We start from the raw sequence: 14194 nt of genomic DNA, 5'->3' as shown, positions 1-14194 counted from the left end.
CGCTTACGGAGTACGGAGTAATAATGTGATATCGTACACTCTTCTCTGGATTTCCTGGGAGAGAATATGTTCATTCTCGATCAATAGGACTCAAGAAAGATCTACTTTGCTACATATTTAATTATTGTTGCATACAATATGTGTGTGTGTCTGTGTGTTGTATCTATGGTTAATCAATTATCAACAAATTCGACCTCCTCCAGTTTTTGGCCCCCTCGGAAGTCTTACTTCAATGTGCTTGGTACGATGGGGGCCATGCCGTACCTATTAATCGGTTAGACAAGATAGGTACTATGCATTTACTATGTAGTATCATAGTAGTATAAACTTGAATTATACGAGACATTTCAGTCCCACACAATTGATGCCATGCTGAGAACAGCAGCATCACAGCAGAAAACCAGCGCAACAACCCCCTAGCTGTGAATCCGGTCGGAAGTCACACTACCAACTTACTCTGTCTTCTGCTGGGTGAGACCAAGAAAGTCTACTGAGTGTGCCACTAGCATTGTAGACCTAAAACTTAGTCCTTAGGGATGCAAAGTCTTTGCGAGAACTCAAGCGGAGCTTCAACTCTTATCCAGCTAGATCGGAATCCATATGCTATTCGATACGGCGGTGAAATAGTCAGATTCCTCTTAGTAAATGACGGGGGGAGGGGGGGGAGTGGAGGTGATTCCCAGACATGAATGGTACCTTGGGCATTATAAGCAACAAGCACCCTGCTTGACTTGCCTGGATTGTTTGCTTGAAATCGAAGAAAGAAACTGCCCAGGGCTGTGTTAGGTTCCGTGGGTACACATGGAAATGCTGAACGGTTGCTCGAGTCATGGTGGCTGACTTTTTTCCTCGCCTCGATGGATCACCTCGAAAACACGTCCATGTATTGAACGGATATTTGCACGTGTCATTATTGACAAGACCAATATCCACAATATTGCCCTCTCTCAGAACGAAAGGCTTGATATAGATTCCGTAGAGCGTGGAATCTGTGTTTTTGGACCCAGTATCGTGAGACAAGTGTAGGTGATGCTATTGCATGGCATTATCGTAATAATTCGTCTTTCGAATGAAAACTCAAAAGAGCTCTCAACTAACTAGATTGCTCCATTTTCAAGATTAGCCACGGCGAGGTCTAAAGACCATCCGGTCCGCTTCTCTGAGTATCCCGGTACGAGGCTGAAGTCACCGTACGGATCGAACTCGACAACCTCAGTAGGTGGAAGCTTCTCTGCATCATAATCGTAAACTAATCACCCACTCACGTTATAACCCAGAATTTATGGAACCTTGTCGAACGGCCCTAATGTACTTGTCAGTTGGCTAGCTGACTTACATCGATTTTGAGGTAGAATGGTCGACCGTACGTATCTATACTCCCAGATATGGCGTAATTCTTGCCGATCTCGTTTTCCTTGTCGTCAGCACACCGTAGCGCTGTGCGTCAGTGATATAAATCATTCCTGCTCTATCCAGTGCCTCCTCGCAAAAGCGCCCACACCAACCAGATAGAATAGATAAATCTTCTCTGGTCCTACGCAACGGTCAGGTTCTGCGTTGCATCCATTAATGCAGTCTGGAACATAGGCTCTGCCTCTGTCGAGTTGGCCTCCTTGATAAGTTCGTCGAGTAGCTTGGGAACTCGGTCATGATAGCAGTTGCAGTTGGATAGATTGGTGAGTCCTGGATTTCTCTTACCACAAAAACCGGAAAATATATAAATAACAGGAGCTTGATGTGAAGTTGAAGGAATTTTCGACTCGGGAGAACTCTGACACTGAGCGACTCCGGGAGAACCTTCCAATAATTTGAGCCATTCTGATACGTACCCGTGGATGCTTTTTCTTTCCCCCTCCCCCAAGGCGCTGTACACCATGGTGACCACTTAGTCACCTTTGGTGAGTTTGAGAACTGGCGGTGGCCATGAACTGTTGTTGCCAACTACAGGCCGCTCCAGCATGCCATCTAGATTTGCAATCACCCAAGTGATGTTCCAATCCAAATCCATCATTGTCGCGCCGACGAGCAGCAAGTCAGTCCCCGGAGTAATGTTATTATTCGCGGGAAATGACCGGATACTCGCAACAGCTCAGGTCTGCGAGGCGACCGACATGAACCTGACAAGACAGAATCAGATTATCAGCAAGAAGATTGATAAGATTTGATCCTTTTCACTTTCCTTTCATAGGAGATGCAAGCTCCTCAAGGCTTGGGGGAGGCAACTTGCACTCATGTTACCCGGTATCTGATCACAGACAAACTTTCACCTGTCCGTGGTTTCACCATCCGCAAACAGTCCATAATAATTTGCAAAACTCACACAGATGTCCAAGGAAAAAACAAACGGGAGCAGCCCAATCTGTTGCTTCCAGCAGTCAGCTGTACTGCGTCTTGAGCCCACTGAGAAGAGCGGGACGGTGATTTTCGGAGTCAATTCACCTACCAGAATCGAGCAGAATGTCACTCTTCCAGCCTTAGGTGACGGGAAGCGGAGCGCACATTAAACTTACTCCACCTTGGCACTGTTGCTGCATTACTTCCTCTGCTGGTTCATGGCTTGTAATACGTGATTGAGTCTGCTGGAGGACAGGTGAGCCGAAGTCCTTGGGGGGTTGAGGTAGGGGAGGGACTTTCCCAGTTCAACTTGCACGTGCCTGTCTAACCTCCAGAACAGACCTCCTCCTCGACAATGGCAGGAGTCCACAACAACTCGATCTTAACCAAGGAGCCAGTGCTAGTCACAGTGGGAATCGACTTCGGCTGAAGAGTCAGTTGAGCAAGCAGAGTTAAGGTTTGAAGGCGTTCCCTTGTTCCCACTCTGTCACGGTTTAAAAAAGCGTCTGTGGTCGCTGTCAAAGTGCTGACTGACTGCTTTCCATGAAACTCTAGATTTATCAATCAGATTATCAGCTTGGCCAGTTGAGTTTGGTCTACACGGCAAGGGTTGTTTACTCGATATCACCACCACTACACGATGACGGTGAACGTGTTCGCTGTGCCCGGTGAGAGAACGAAAAAAAAGATGAGAGATAATGCCTCTGAAAAAGTGTCCTAATTATTTTATTATCCAACAGTCTTCTTCATCTGCTTTCGAGAATGTGTTGAGACTAGCATTATCGTGTCGGTCTTGCTGTCGTTCTTGAAGCAGACACTGGGTAGAGAAAACGATCTTGCTACATACAAGAGACTAGTCAAACAGGTATGGTAGCACTGCAATCAAGAACGGGAATCAAGCTAAGTAAGCGATTTTCAGGTTTGGTGGGGAGTTGGAATCGGCTTCTTCATCTGCATCTGTATCGGTGCAGGCATGATTGGCGCTTTCTATGGCCTGGGAAAAGATCACTTTTCAGGTACAGAAGATATCTGGGAGGGGGCTTTCTCCTTGCTCGCAAGCGTTATCATCACTATCATGGGTGCGGCCCTGCTTCGTGTCAACAAACTACAGGATAAATGGCGGATTAAACTAGCCAAGTCACTCGAGACAACCGATCACCCCCAGGGCACGGCAATGAACCGCTTCAAGCGTTGGGCAGAGAAATATGCCATGTTTATTCTTCCTTTTATCACGGTACTCCGCGAGGGTCTTGAGGCCATTGTGTTTATCGGTGGTGTTAGTTTGAGCTTTCCAGCTTCTTCTTTCCCTCTCCCAGTCGTGTGTGGTTTGCTGGCTGGGTTTGCCGTCGGATATGTCCTCTATCGGTGAGTTAAGATTCTTTGATTATATGATTCAGGGCTGAGATCATTTCCTACTCAGTGGTGGCAACCAGGCATCACTGCAGGTCTTCTTGGTCATCTCAACCTGCTTTCTCTACCTTGTGTCTGCCGGTCTTTTCTCTAAAGGCGTATTATTCTTGGAAATCAATACCTGGAACAAACGCACTGGGGGCGACTCTTCCGAAACCGGCTCTGGACCAGGTTCTTATAACATTCAGGATAGTGTTTGGCATGTCAATTGCTGCAACCCATTGCTCAATGGCGGTGGCGGATGGGGAATCTTCCAGGGCATTCTGGGCTGGACGAATTCGGCCACATACGGCTCTGTCCTTTCATATAACCTCTACTGGCTTGCCATGATTTTGTGGTTCATGGGCATGCGCTATAAGGAACGTCACGGTAGATTCCCGGTCGTCGACGCGGTACTTGCCCGAGTCAGGGGCTGCAAGCTTAGGAACAAGAAGCAGTCGAGTGATGCAAAAAAATATGAAAGCAGTGGCGCGATCAAACCACCCGACTATATGTCGGTTTCCGACAATATCAACGAGATCCCTACCTCCACATCAAGGGGAGAGAACACGCAGGATTGTGCATTGGCGCCGTGCGATTCGATACACAGTATCAGATGAATTGAAAGATGGAGAAAATGAACAATTTGATTAGACTATGATACGTGATTCACGCCTTTCTCTAGGGTCTTCTTACCACAACCTTTTGGTCTCTCTGTTCTGTATTCTTCCTCCACTGTCATCATTCCAGCTTGCTCAAGGGCTATGGCTATTGTTTCTGCTCCCTTGACCATCAGCAATCCCATTCACTCCCAAAGTATCCCATCAACTCTATCGAATTCCCATCCTTACTGCAACTGGCCCTTGGAAAGCCCCTTCCAAGTTTCGAGTTCGACTCCCTTGATCACGTGCTTTGCCTTGTCGATTTTCTATGGGCAACTCTTGATGGAGCCCGTTATCAGCACTTGGTTATTCTTGTTGCTGCTAGAAGCATCAGTACCCAGCACGAGTTTTTGAATATCTTTGTTAGTCCAATGTGGTATCGGGACAGATGAAAAAAAGGGGAGTTTGGTTTGGGGCAGCACTCAGTGTCCAGGCCCTCAAATTCCAACCCCACGCGATGATCGATGTGGATGGGTGATGATCTCACAAAAGTGAAACCTTCCTTCCCTTCAGATGAAGCGATCGATGGGTGTATTGTACTATGTGAATTCCAGCTGCTTTTAATCTCCGATGCCTTGCTCTTCCCTCGTTGAGAAGCGCTTTGATCAAAGCGGAGGGATAAGGTCCTGTCTTGACGTGAGCCCCTTGCATCGCGCATTCTGGCCACCACACGTTCAGCATAGTGCACGTCCCCTTCGCACAGCGTGTCGACTAGAGTCGACATTCCAGAAGGGACGACTTTATCCTCGCTCTGGTTCGTCCCTTGAGCGGCGGTATGACGCGATTCTGGGTCATTTCCCTGAATGCCGGCCACTCATAGGGATGCATTCTTATCCCTCTGGCCTTTTTCTGGTCGCGTTCACGCGTCCCAAGCTTGATATCTATATGACCTTTTTAGTCCACCACGCTTGCAAGTGAATGTTCAATTTTTTTCCTGACTAGCACTTGACCTTGGTTGACCAAAGCTCTTGGTATAGACGTCATTTTCATGATACTCTTCTGCACAACAATTGACTTTATATGAATAGTATTCTGTGTTAAACTGCTTTCAACTCAGTTGGGAAGGTGCTGGCTTAGGTTAACCCCCCCGGGGCTCTTTAAATATGACGAACAAGCCGCCAATGATCTCAAAGAGAGGAGGAGCCCGGACTCGAGCAGTGATATTTGCCTCTCTTTATGGCATTCTGTTAGAATCTATCATCGAATGGGTCCTAGTTCTCTATCTATACGGCATCGGTCAGGTGGATTCGAAGATGACGCCCAGTTTGGTCCTCTCCCTGGCCGCAGTACGATTTTCTCCTCTACAAATCAACGTTTTCGTCGAGACTGATACTTTGATTCATAGTCCTTCTTTTCCGTTCCCCTGATTGTTCTGCATAGTATACTTGCATGGCAGTACAATCAAATTGCGGGATTCGGCATGCAGAAGACAATGCTGCACACTGCCTGCACTTATATTCTGCGATTCACTATCCTCGCTTGGTTGGCCGCTAGTGTGGCAGGGTTGATCGTCGTCTCTCAGAGACCTACCTGTCTTGCGGAGGGCGCTGGTACCGGATACTGGGACTCAGGGACTAGTTGTGAGCTTCATAGGGCGGTAATCATCGTCGCCGTGGTATCATTGTAAGTCTCACACGCGATATACATTCGAAAGCAGCCTCGACTGACTGGCATCGCTCTTAGTGCTACGGTGTGTAGCTTCTTCTGCTCTCGCGAACTGTGCGATCGCCCATATGATGTGTCGCTACTCGGCGTTTACAAGCAGAGTCAGAGAATGCGAGATGGAAGTGTCTCATCCGGCTCTAGCTGGGAAAGCGAAACCCTCAAGAACGATATCCTTTATCTCTGCCGCCGTCCACATCTTGGCTCCAATCACCGTGGACTGTACTGGTCTTCCAGTGATGTTTCCGCTAGCGATTCCCCGATTCGGCCTCCAAGTCTTCGTTATCCCAGCAGTGCATGTCTCAGGCCTCAACTAAGGATCAATACAAACCCGCCCTCTATCAGTGGGGATGTTTCCTACCGCTCAGTCATCTCCCCGGACGATGTTTCGTCTCGAATGTCTCCCAGCGAACAGAGCATAGCCCCGGACTTTCACAACTTGTCTCGTGCATCCACTCTGGTGACGAGGCAGTCTACTATTATTGACCATCACCCGCCGCATTCAGTCATCGCAGAATTGCCGGCGACACCTGAAGTTCCCCCGATCCCAGAGAAGTACATCCACAAACGGGCCAAGTCCTCTATTTCATCTCTCAGGAGATTTCTGCCGAAGGCCTTGCCATTTTCCCTGCCATTGTCTGCAGACCCGCAGATCCGAGCTCTGACGGACCCTGAAGCGCAGAGAAACGCTAACCCACCAACTACTTGCTTTTCAGCACCTCAATTGGCGGTTGCAGCTCCTGTTATCTCTGCATCAGCGGCCTCCAGTGCCCCTGTCCCCGAGGCTGAAAGGTCTGGAAAAGGCCTTTCCTCCATGAAACAGGGACTGACCCATGAACGATCCATGACCATGAACTCTGCAGATGCGCCTGAAGTAGTACAACCGGAACCACTCCATGTGCGCCGGTCACGGACTTCCTACGTGGCCCCATCTCGATCTATCTATCACCCTCACCATCCAAACTACATTCCTGGTTCCCCGAATCCCCATATGACTCGCCCATTGGCCCGGGCTCCAAGCCACGGGACGGCCACCTCCTATCTCGCCGAGACAGAGCGGCTTCAGCGCCAGAGCCCCCGTCGCTCTGGCACTCTCCACACCACTCAGCCCAGCCGGAACGACCTCTACCAGTTCGACCAGACTCAAATCCCACGTCATACGCGGAGCCAGCACCGGAACCATCAGCAGTATAGTAATAACCACCACGCCGGCCCACCGCAGCGCATCGGCTCCTTCCGCCACATGCCTCCTCCGCCCGTTTCCCGGCGCAGCAACGTCGAGCTCCTCTACCCAAGCACCAGACGGCCACGCAGCAGCACGTTCGGTGGAATGAGCGGCTTCAACACGCTGGATAGCATCCGGGAATCGACGCGGTTGTCCGTGGACGAGTACGGGGATAACATGTACACTGCGGAACTTGACGCGAAGACTTATCGCGGCGTCAACCGGACGGGTGTTCGTGCATAACTTTTTTTTTCTCTCTTCTTACCTACTTGGAACCTGTTAGACATTCGAGGGGTAGCTGGACTATTTCTCTTCACCACATGTATGTTTACAACCAGATGTATTTTTATTTGTGTAGTGTTCTGTCTGTCTGTCAATAATGATACCAACATTCATTAATCCATTGAATTTCAATGAAGTTACAAGTCTTTTTTAAAAAAAAGGTATCCCAAAGTCATTACTTCATTATCTAGAACTATAATCATCGTAACCAAAGCATACCAGACCAGAAATCTTTTTCTTCTCTTTAAGCCTCCTCATACCTCTTTGCATGTTTGTATTGGTATCCCTGCCTATGGCGCCGGCCAGCCGTAGACTCCTGCTCCGTCACGCCCGGAAGTTCCTTCTCCCCCCATGTCCAGAGGAGGGCTTTGCCCATACGGTCCCTTTCCTTAAGGAGCAGGTCGATGCGGCGCTCCCATTCGCGCTCGCGTTTCTCAATGGACCGGGCGATGCGCTGGTCGAGGGCGGCGGCGGCTTCCTCCTTGCTGGCGATGATGGTCTCGAGTCTCTTGATCTCCACGCCGAGCGATTCAACTTGGGAATCGTGTTGGGACTGGGATTGACGGAGCGTTTGCAGCGCGGACCGGAGATCGGCCTCACGCTTTTCTGCGGCGGCGAGGAGATTGCGAAGCTTGCGCGCTGATTCTGCATGGGAAGCACGCAGCGTGGATACGGCAGTGGCATGCGCTGTCTGTATGCCTTGGAGTTGTGCCTGGTGGGATTCTTGCAGCTCGGCCTCGCGGCTTTTCTCCGAAGCTGCGCCGTGCGTTGTGTTTGGCGGCGAGGGCGGAGGGCTAGGCTGTTGGACTTTCTCTCCCTGAAGACGCTCGATGGTGGCCAGAGCTTCTGACCGTTCCTCTTTCACGCGGCTGAGTTCGCTCTGGACTCTGTTCAAGGTGGCGTTGAGATCGTCCACTCGGGCTGTCAGGCGCGAATTCTCCCCCTCGAGTGATTTGACAAGAGATTCAGCCTCAGTTAGTTGGTCTTGAGAACGGCCCAATTCCTCCTCCAGTGACTCTTTGGCAGCAATGGCTTCTTTCAGCTGGGCTCGAAGATTGGCGATTTCCTCGCGTAGTTTCTCAATCTCCGAGTTCACTGGATCCACGGGTAGTGTCACTGAGGTTCCCGGGTGGTTGGGCTGGTGAAGGTTATTGATCAATTCGAGAATATCCGTGTACGTGTCGCCGCCTGCCCCCATGGGGAAGTCTGCGGCCACCGCTTTGAGGGCGTTCTGCTGGGCTGTCATTTCCGTCTGGGCGCGCGTCAGATCTGCTTCCAAACTGATATTCTTCTCTTCAAGTGGCCGGTTCTTGTCCTCAAGAGAGGCAAACCGGCCCTCGAGAGTTTGGTACTCATCGTTTGCTTGGTCCAAATCCGATTCCAGCTTTTCGATGTCCAAGGCCTGGTCCTCGACCTGCGCCTTGAGAGTGTCGATCTCCGTATTCTTTTCTCGTAGCTGTTGCTCCTTCGCCGCTGTCACCTCCTTCAATTTTGTCAAGGCGTCTTCCAAGTGAAATTCGTTCTTTACAACCTGATCCTGGGCCGCGCTCAACTGCGCACGGAGGAAACCGATTGTCTCCAGCCGCTCTGAGTCTTGCCGACTTGGCTGTGTATTGTGGGTGCGCAGGTCTGCCTGCAGATCGGTGATCTGCTGCTGAAGGGCGCTGAATTCCGATTTTTCAACTGTAGACTTGTGCAACAGCGTCTCCTTCTCGGCGTTCTGCTTCTGCAGCAACTGGATCTGCTCGCGGAGTAAAGACTCCTCCCCCCGTTTCGCATTGAGATCATCCAATAATGTGGACTTGCGCTGCAACTCCGACTGAAGATGCTTGATCTGCTCCGCTGCGGAGGCCGCCTCCAGAACACGCTTGCGATTCTTCGCAATCTGCTCGTCCCTGTCTTGAACTGTCTTTTTCAGATCCTCAATCTGCCGGCGCATCTCCTCGTACAGCTTCTCGTTGTGATTCCCTTGCGTGTGGCCGACACTTTGCCGGCGAACGGACGGAGTGGGAGCTGGGCTCTCCGGCTCATCTGTTGGATCTTCTTCGATTCCTTCGAGGTGGGTAACTTCCTTGACGAACCCGCTTGACCGGCGCAGGAGATGAGACGGCGTCGACATATCAACTGGCGGCCCGAATTCGCTCTCTTCCCCTAGCTCCGGTTCATCTTCGATAGCACGAGGGGGCAAGGTGGATGTTTCCTGCTGCTCTGCCTCTTCGGCATCATCTTCTCTCTCCTGCCCCGTGGCCTCTTCTGCCTGCTCCAATTTCTCCTGCTGTGTGGATGCCTGACTATTGCCAAACAGATATTTCTCCATATTCACGGTAAAATCCTCCGGGCCTCCCACATCCGACAGTTTGTCCGCCTCAAGCAAAGAGGTCATGTCGGGAAGTGGTTCGAGATCATCCTTGTCGTCGGGGCCAAACTGCGTGCTGGCAAAATTGCTAAAATCGATAGTGTAATTCGCCAGACGGGCATCGAGGTCACTCGCACGATTAGAGGCGACAGATGATCTTCTGGAGCTGTTCCTACGAAGAGGCGCTTCTCTGGGGGTCGACACGCGATCAGAGCCGGCGCTTTTGGTACGAGTCGGAGAGACGAGCGTGGTGGCGCTGTATCTCCGTGGAGGAGACGAGGGCATAAAGTAAGGAGTTGCAAGGGTCGAGGTGCCGATCGTATCGTGGGTCGTGGGGAAGGGCGAGGAGAAGTAGTCGGCCATGATGGTAGTTGCGCGCGCGCGTGGTGTAAAGATGGGAGGGTCAGCTAATTATGGGGACAGCTCATTCGATATATCAATGGCGCATAGTCGCCTGGAGAAAGACAGAGTATAGACCTATCTGATGGCACAGTTAGTGTCGTTAACAATGAGCTGATGGATAGTTAATGGGAATAATAAACACTGGGTTGGAGGAGGGAGAGAGAAGGAGAGGAGAAGAGGCGGATGCGCGCCTCATTATTATCGGTTCCTCAGGCAGCAATCGGAGTGTTTACTGAGTGCCTGATTGGGTTTAGCGCCAAGTTGTTAGTCAACAATTAGTAAGCACTGCCTCGTGCTACGCGGTTTCCTATTTAGGCAGGATGGGCAGCCAACCCACTATCACATGACTTGTCGATCAAGTGACAAGCCTGCTTAACTCAACGTCCATCTCAGAATTCATACGGACTACGAGCAAGGATCGAATCTCAATTGTTTCGATTCATCTTCTCTACTATCATTCAACTATGCAGTTTGTTCACCTCCAAACCCCGGCGCTGCATATGATGGATCCCCCCCTCTCCTTCCCCTCGTATAATGACCTCCCTGTTCTTCTGCTTTGTGTACCGCCCGACCACCCATAGACGCAATCTCATGCTTTCAACAATAAATAGGTCGTCAGCATCAATCAAATCAAGATATACATACCCTCGAGAAAACTTTACCTGTTTCTTGGGATCCATGTCGTGAAACCCGCCTACACCCTTTGCCTTGCCGCCCTTTTGCCCTCCCTTGCGTGCTATCTCGCGCATCTCATACTTGGGTCGATTGGCGAAATTGCCCGGGTTGGGATGGTTGGTGGGTACGATGGTTGAGATGCCTCGAGTGGAGGAGAAGATGGAGCGGAGGAACTGCATTTTACCTGCAAAATAGTGAGTCACGCTTCATGAAAGATTTCTTTCCTTGAGGGGTTTCTGTTCTCTTATATAGTGGTATACGCCACAAAGATGAAGCAGCATCCCACTTCTATAGCCACTGGACGTCACAATGATGATACCGGTGGCCATGTTTTTGTACATCCTATGGAATGGATAAATCGACTGAATTTTGGCTTCATAGAGGGCTTTCTTATATAACTTATTCTGTTGAGTTGCTGGAGACCCTTACCAGATCTCAAGAGGACATGTTTACATGAGACTGATTTGTTGAATCAATACGGGAAAGTCTATACCTACGCTCGCATAGGTATTGATTGAGTTGGTTTCATTTGTTGAGCATATTTCAATTGTTTGGTCGAGCCAGATCCAGATGAAGAAACAGTGGACCCCCCGCTCAGGTTCCTTTTCAACGAGCTTATCAAGCTTGAAGAAAATCTAGGAACACGAGGGACACATTGCACAGTAGAGAGAAAATAGGATTCATTCTCTAAGTGTGTGCCTAAGTTCTTGCAGAAGGGTGGCTCCGATAATTGGACCAAACTCCTCCCTAAAGACCAGGTTAAGCAAAAAGGGATCGCTCGGGGAAAAAGAGAATAAACGGTTCGAGGAAAATAAGCCTCGTCTAAGGCCTCCTGCCATAGATGATGTACAGTTTGCAGTATTGGTGTATACCGAGGTCCATTAACTCATTCCGCACCCTAGCTCCAAGGACAATGACTTCAGCGCTTGACCATCCCAGCACATTAGACAAAATACCAGGAAGATGGGTGCTAAAAGCCTGGGATTGTTGGAGCTGAAAATACCGGCCGATCTCTTTCTGCTGAGGGTCCTTAGGCCACGGACTGACTGGGACATTTATGACTTTGGTGACAACATCCCTGAAGCCGGCTGATTCCACTGCCTCGGTCCATACATCTAGGTTGTGCATTGACTTTCCGAACCTTTTCCCGGCCTCTTCAACAAGCTCACACATCTGGACTGTATATGGAGCCCTTTTTATTGAGCCATCGTCAGTAAACAGTTTAAAGGCAACCGACTGTAACTCTAGGTACCCGCCGGGTTTGAGGTGTTCGAATGCCTGCTTCGCCAGCCACTCTATATTTTTCACTGAGCCCGCCAGCTCGCGGCCATGAATATAGTCAAAGGGATGGCTGTATGCCCACTCAGACTCAAAGTCGTCTACTTCGAATATGCAGTTTGGCGGCACCCTGGCAGAACCGTCAGTTCGAGCTACATCAGATACCAATCTTAACCTCACCGATCTGGTTGGATTGGACTCAGATCGTTCCCGATCACCTTTGCCTTAGGATACTGGCTGAAGAGATAAAATATTAAAGGCGGTTTCCCCAAGATAACAGCACAGGACAGTTTTTCGTGATTGATGGTGATTGAAGGCAGATTAATTGACCTACTCGGCAAAATCAATGGCCCAGATTCCTGTTCCGGTGCCAATATCGAGAACACGCTGGGGTTTATCTCCGATGGGCGCGAGGTGCAATCGCCCTTCCAAGATCATTCCATAGATGTGGTGCAAAAAGTCCATACGGTCTTGTTCATCTTCGTCGTTCGGCTAGAAGATGGATGAGCAGACTATAAAGATGTAGGGTCGAAACATACGACATACAAATAGGTATTCACCCCTGCGATAGCTCTGGTAACGACGACCGTTCTACGACCATCTTTTAGCCGATGTCGACGCCGTCAAAGGAAGGGGATAGGGGTAACACTTCATATTGGTAGTCTAAGATGCTGGATTTGATCGACATGTAATCCGCCTCTGATGAAATCTCTGAGTCATTATCTGGATCTTGCTGAGCATGAACATCATCCTTGATGAAATCAGCCAAACATCTTCACTAATAGCGGTTATAGCCAGGAGGCAGAGAAAGCCTTTACATCGGCAACAGGCGCAGGATCCAGGAATTCGGAGCTGGGATCGGGGTTGGAAGTCGTCATTGTGTTTGTGAGAGGGAAATATTGATCGTCTAGCTTGTGGGGAGGAGTAATAAGAGGCCAGTTTAGCTAGCTATTGATAGTCTCGTGTATAAATCGACCGTGCATGCCCATTGCGTCAGATGATTGGTCTTTGGCTGTCTTGATGGATCAAATCCCTGTCAGTACCCAAGGCATGCACTTAGTAAGAGACAGAAAAAAAAAGATGAGATGAGATGAGTACTTCATTGATAAGACTTGTAAGAGATGAAGTGATTTTCCCTCTATACTTGTCCTCACCTGTCTGTAACTACTATATTCGATCGTTAGAAGTCCAATCCAACAAAAAACCCCAACAGTTTTATTTTTGCTTATTGTTCGTCCCGTCAAATATCGTACGAATCATGTCCGGTTGCCCATGAAGAAAGGATTGGACGGAAAGGACAAGTGATCAGCCCATGCCCTGTACACCGTGTGAATTAGCACAGCTTTTCCAGGATCAAGTTATTCCCCATGGATTCGTCTTGCCTGATGTGGCCGGCTACATATTCCACGATTCTTCAAGATGACTCTTTATGTAGGATCTCCGTCATAATCCTTCCTCTTTACTCTCATTCGGAGTAACAGCTTGATCAACCAGCGTCTTGACTAACGTTGCCTTCTAGTAGTATGCCCAGAGATGGACCCACGAGGCCAAGACAAGGCGGTGTTTGAACCAGCCTCGTCATCGATGCGAAGAAGTGGGCACCCAGTTAGAACTATCTAAGTAGCTATGCCGGGCGCTGGTTGTTTGGTAGGGTACAGAGGTCGCAAGGCGTAAGAAGGTAGGTGGAAGAGGAAGACAGGAGACAAATCAAGATGACGAGAGTGTCTGCTGCTGCCAACCCTTTGCTGCCGACTGCCTATTGAGGCTTAGTCCGAAGGTCACCTGAAGGTACTGCAGCTAAAACAATTCAGGCTAGCTGGCAAGTCTACCTAAATAGGAAGGTGGCACACCATGCAGGTGCCTGAGGCAGGAGTTCCTAGTGATGGTCAATACTACGGAGTACATACATAACTAATGCTAAAAGTTCTA

At 49.5% G+C, this 14194-nt stretch overlaps 6 protein-coding genes across 6 annotated transcripts; 2 read left to right on the top strand and 4 right to left on the bottom strand.

The window, feature by feature from the left end:
• Positions 1-1534: 1534 nt before the first annotated feature.
• On the bottom strand, positions 1535-1876 carry ASPZODRAFT_140771 (hypothetical protein; the record flags this gene model as incomplete). The annotated part of the gene is made up of 1 exon (XM_022724693.1): positions 1535-1876. One exon carries the CDS (start codon positions 1874-1876, stop codon positions 1535-1537), a length of 342 nt encoding a protein of 113 aa, XP_022582988.1.
• Positions 1877-2974: 1098 nt separating this feature from the next.
• ASPZODRAFT_150698 (hypothetical protein) lies at positions 2975-4343 on the top strand (the record flags this gene model as incomplete). Its single annotated transcript, XM_022725652.1, has 5 exons — positions 2975-3002; positions 3075-3199; positions 3254-3699; positions 3755-4148; positions 4182-4343. 5 exons carry the CDS (start codon positions 2975-2977, stop codon positions 4341-4343), a joined length of 1155 nt encoding a protein of 384 aa, XP_022582987.1.
• Positions 4344-5506: 1163 nt separating this feature from the next.
• On the top strand, positions 5507-7515 carry ASPZODRAFT_61778 (hypothetical protein; the record flags this gene model as incomplete). Its single annotated transcript, XM_022729011.1, has 3 exons — positions 5507-5671; positions 5731-6008; positions 6069-7515. 3 exons carry the CDS (start codon positions 5507-5509, stop codon positions 7513-7515), a joined length of 1890 nt encoding a protein of 629 aa, XP_022582986.1.
• A 199-nt stretch (positions 7516-7714) lies between these two features.
• On the bottom strand, positions 7715-10464 carry ASPZODRAFT_130515 (hypothetical protein). Its single transcript, XM_022722524.1, has one exon. The coding sequence runs from the start codon at positions 10271-10273 to the stop codon at positions 7799-7801; it is 2475 nt and encodes an 824-aa protein (XP_022582985.1). The 5' UTR covers positions 10274-10464; the 3' UTR covers positions 7715-7798.
• A 244-nt stretch (positions 10465-10708) lies between these two features.
• On the bottom strand, positions 10709-11371 carry ASPZODRAFT_130514 (hypothetical protein). Its single transcript, XM_022722523.1, has 2 exons — positions 11257-11371; positions 10709-11181 (listed from the first exon to the last, which is right to left on the bottom strand). Exons 1-2 carry the CDS (start codon positions 11314-11316, stop codon positions 10771-10773), a joined length of 471 nt encoding a protein of 156 aa, XP_022582984.1. The 5' UTR covers positions 11317-11371; the 3' UTR covers positions 10709-10770.
• A 438-nt stretch (positions 11372-11809) lies between these two features.
• On the bottom strand, positions 11810-12953 carry ASPZODRAFT_62115 (hypothetical protein; the record flags this gene model as incomplete). Its single annotated transcript, XM_022729049.1, has 5 exons — positions 11810-12395; positions 12446-12502; positions 12600-12757; positions 12812-12856; positions 12915-12953. The coding sequence occupies 5 exons, from the start codon at positions 12951-12953 to the stop codon at positions 11810-11812; spliced, it is 885 nt and encodes a 294-aa protein (XP_022582983.1).
• Between the last annotated feature and the right edge of the window lie 1241 nt (positions 12954-14194).

The sequence above is a fragment of the Penicilliopsis zonata genome (genome assembly GCF_001890105.1).
Source record: "Penicilliopsis zonata CBS 506.65 unplaced genomic scaffold ASPZOscaffold_4, whole genome shotgun sequence".
NCBI classification, from domain to species: Eukaryota; Fungi; Ascomycota; class Eurotiomycetes; order Eurotiales; family Aspergillaceae; genus Penicilliopsis; species Penicilliopsis zonata.
This window is presented reverse-complemented; position numbering and strand designations above follow the sequence as displayed.

What these genes read in the sequence shown, in the direction of transcription:
- ASPZODRAFT_130515 (XM_022722524.1), bottom strand. Translation starts at nt 10,273, where the DNA reads ATGGCCGACTACTTCTCCTCGCCCTTCCCCACGACCCACGATACGATC.
- ASPZODRAFT_130514 (XM_022722523.1), bottom strand. Translation starts at nt 11,316, where the DNA reads ATGGCCACCGGTATCATCATTGTGACGTCCAGTGGCTATAGAAGTGGG. An exon ending in GAAGTGGGATGCTGCTTCAT is followed by an intron (nt 11,182 to 11,256) that starts CTTTGTGGCGTA and finishes AGCGTGACTCAC; the next exon opens with TATTTTGCAGGTAAAATGCA.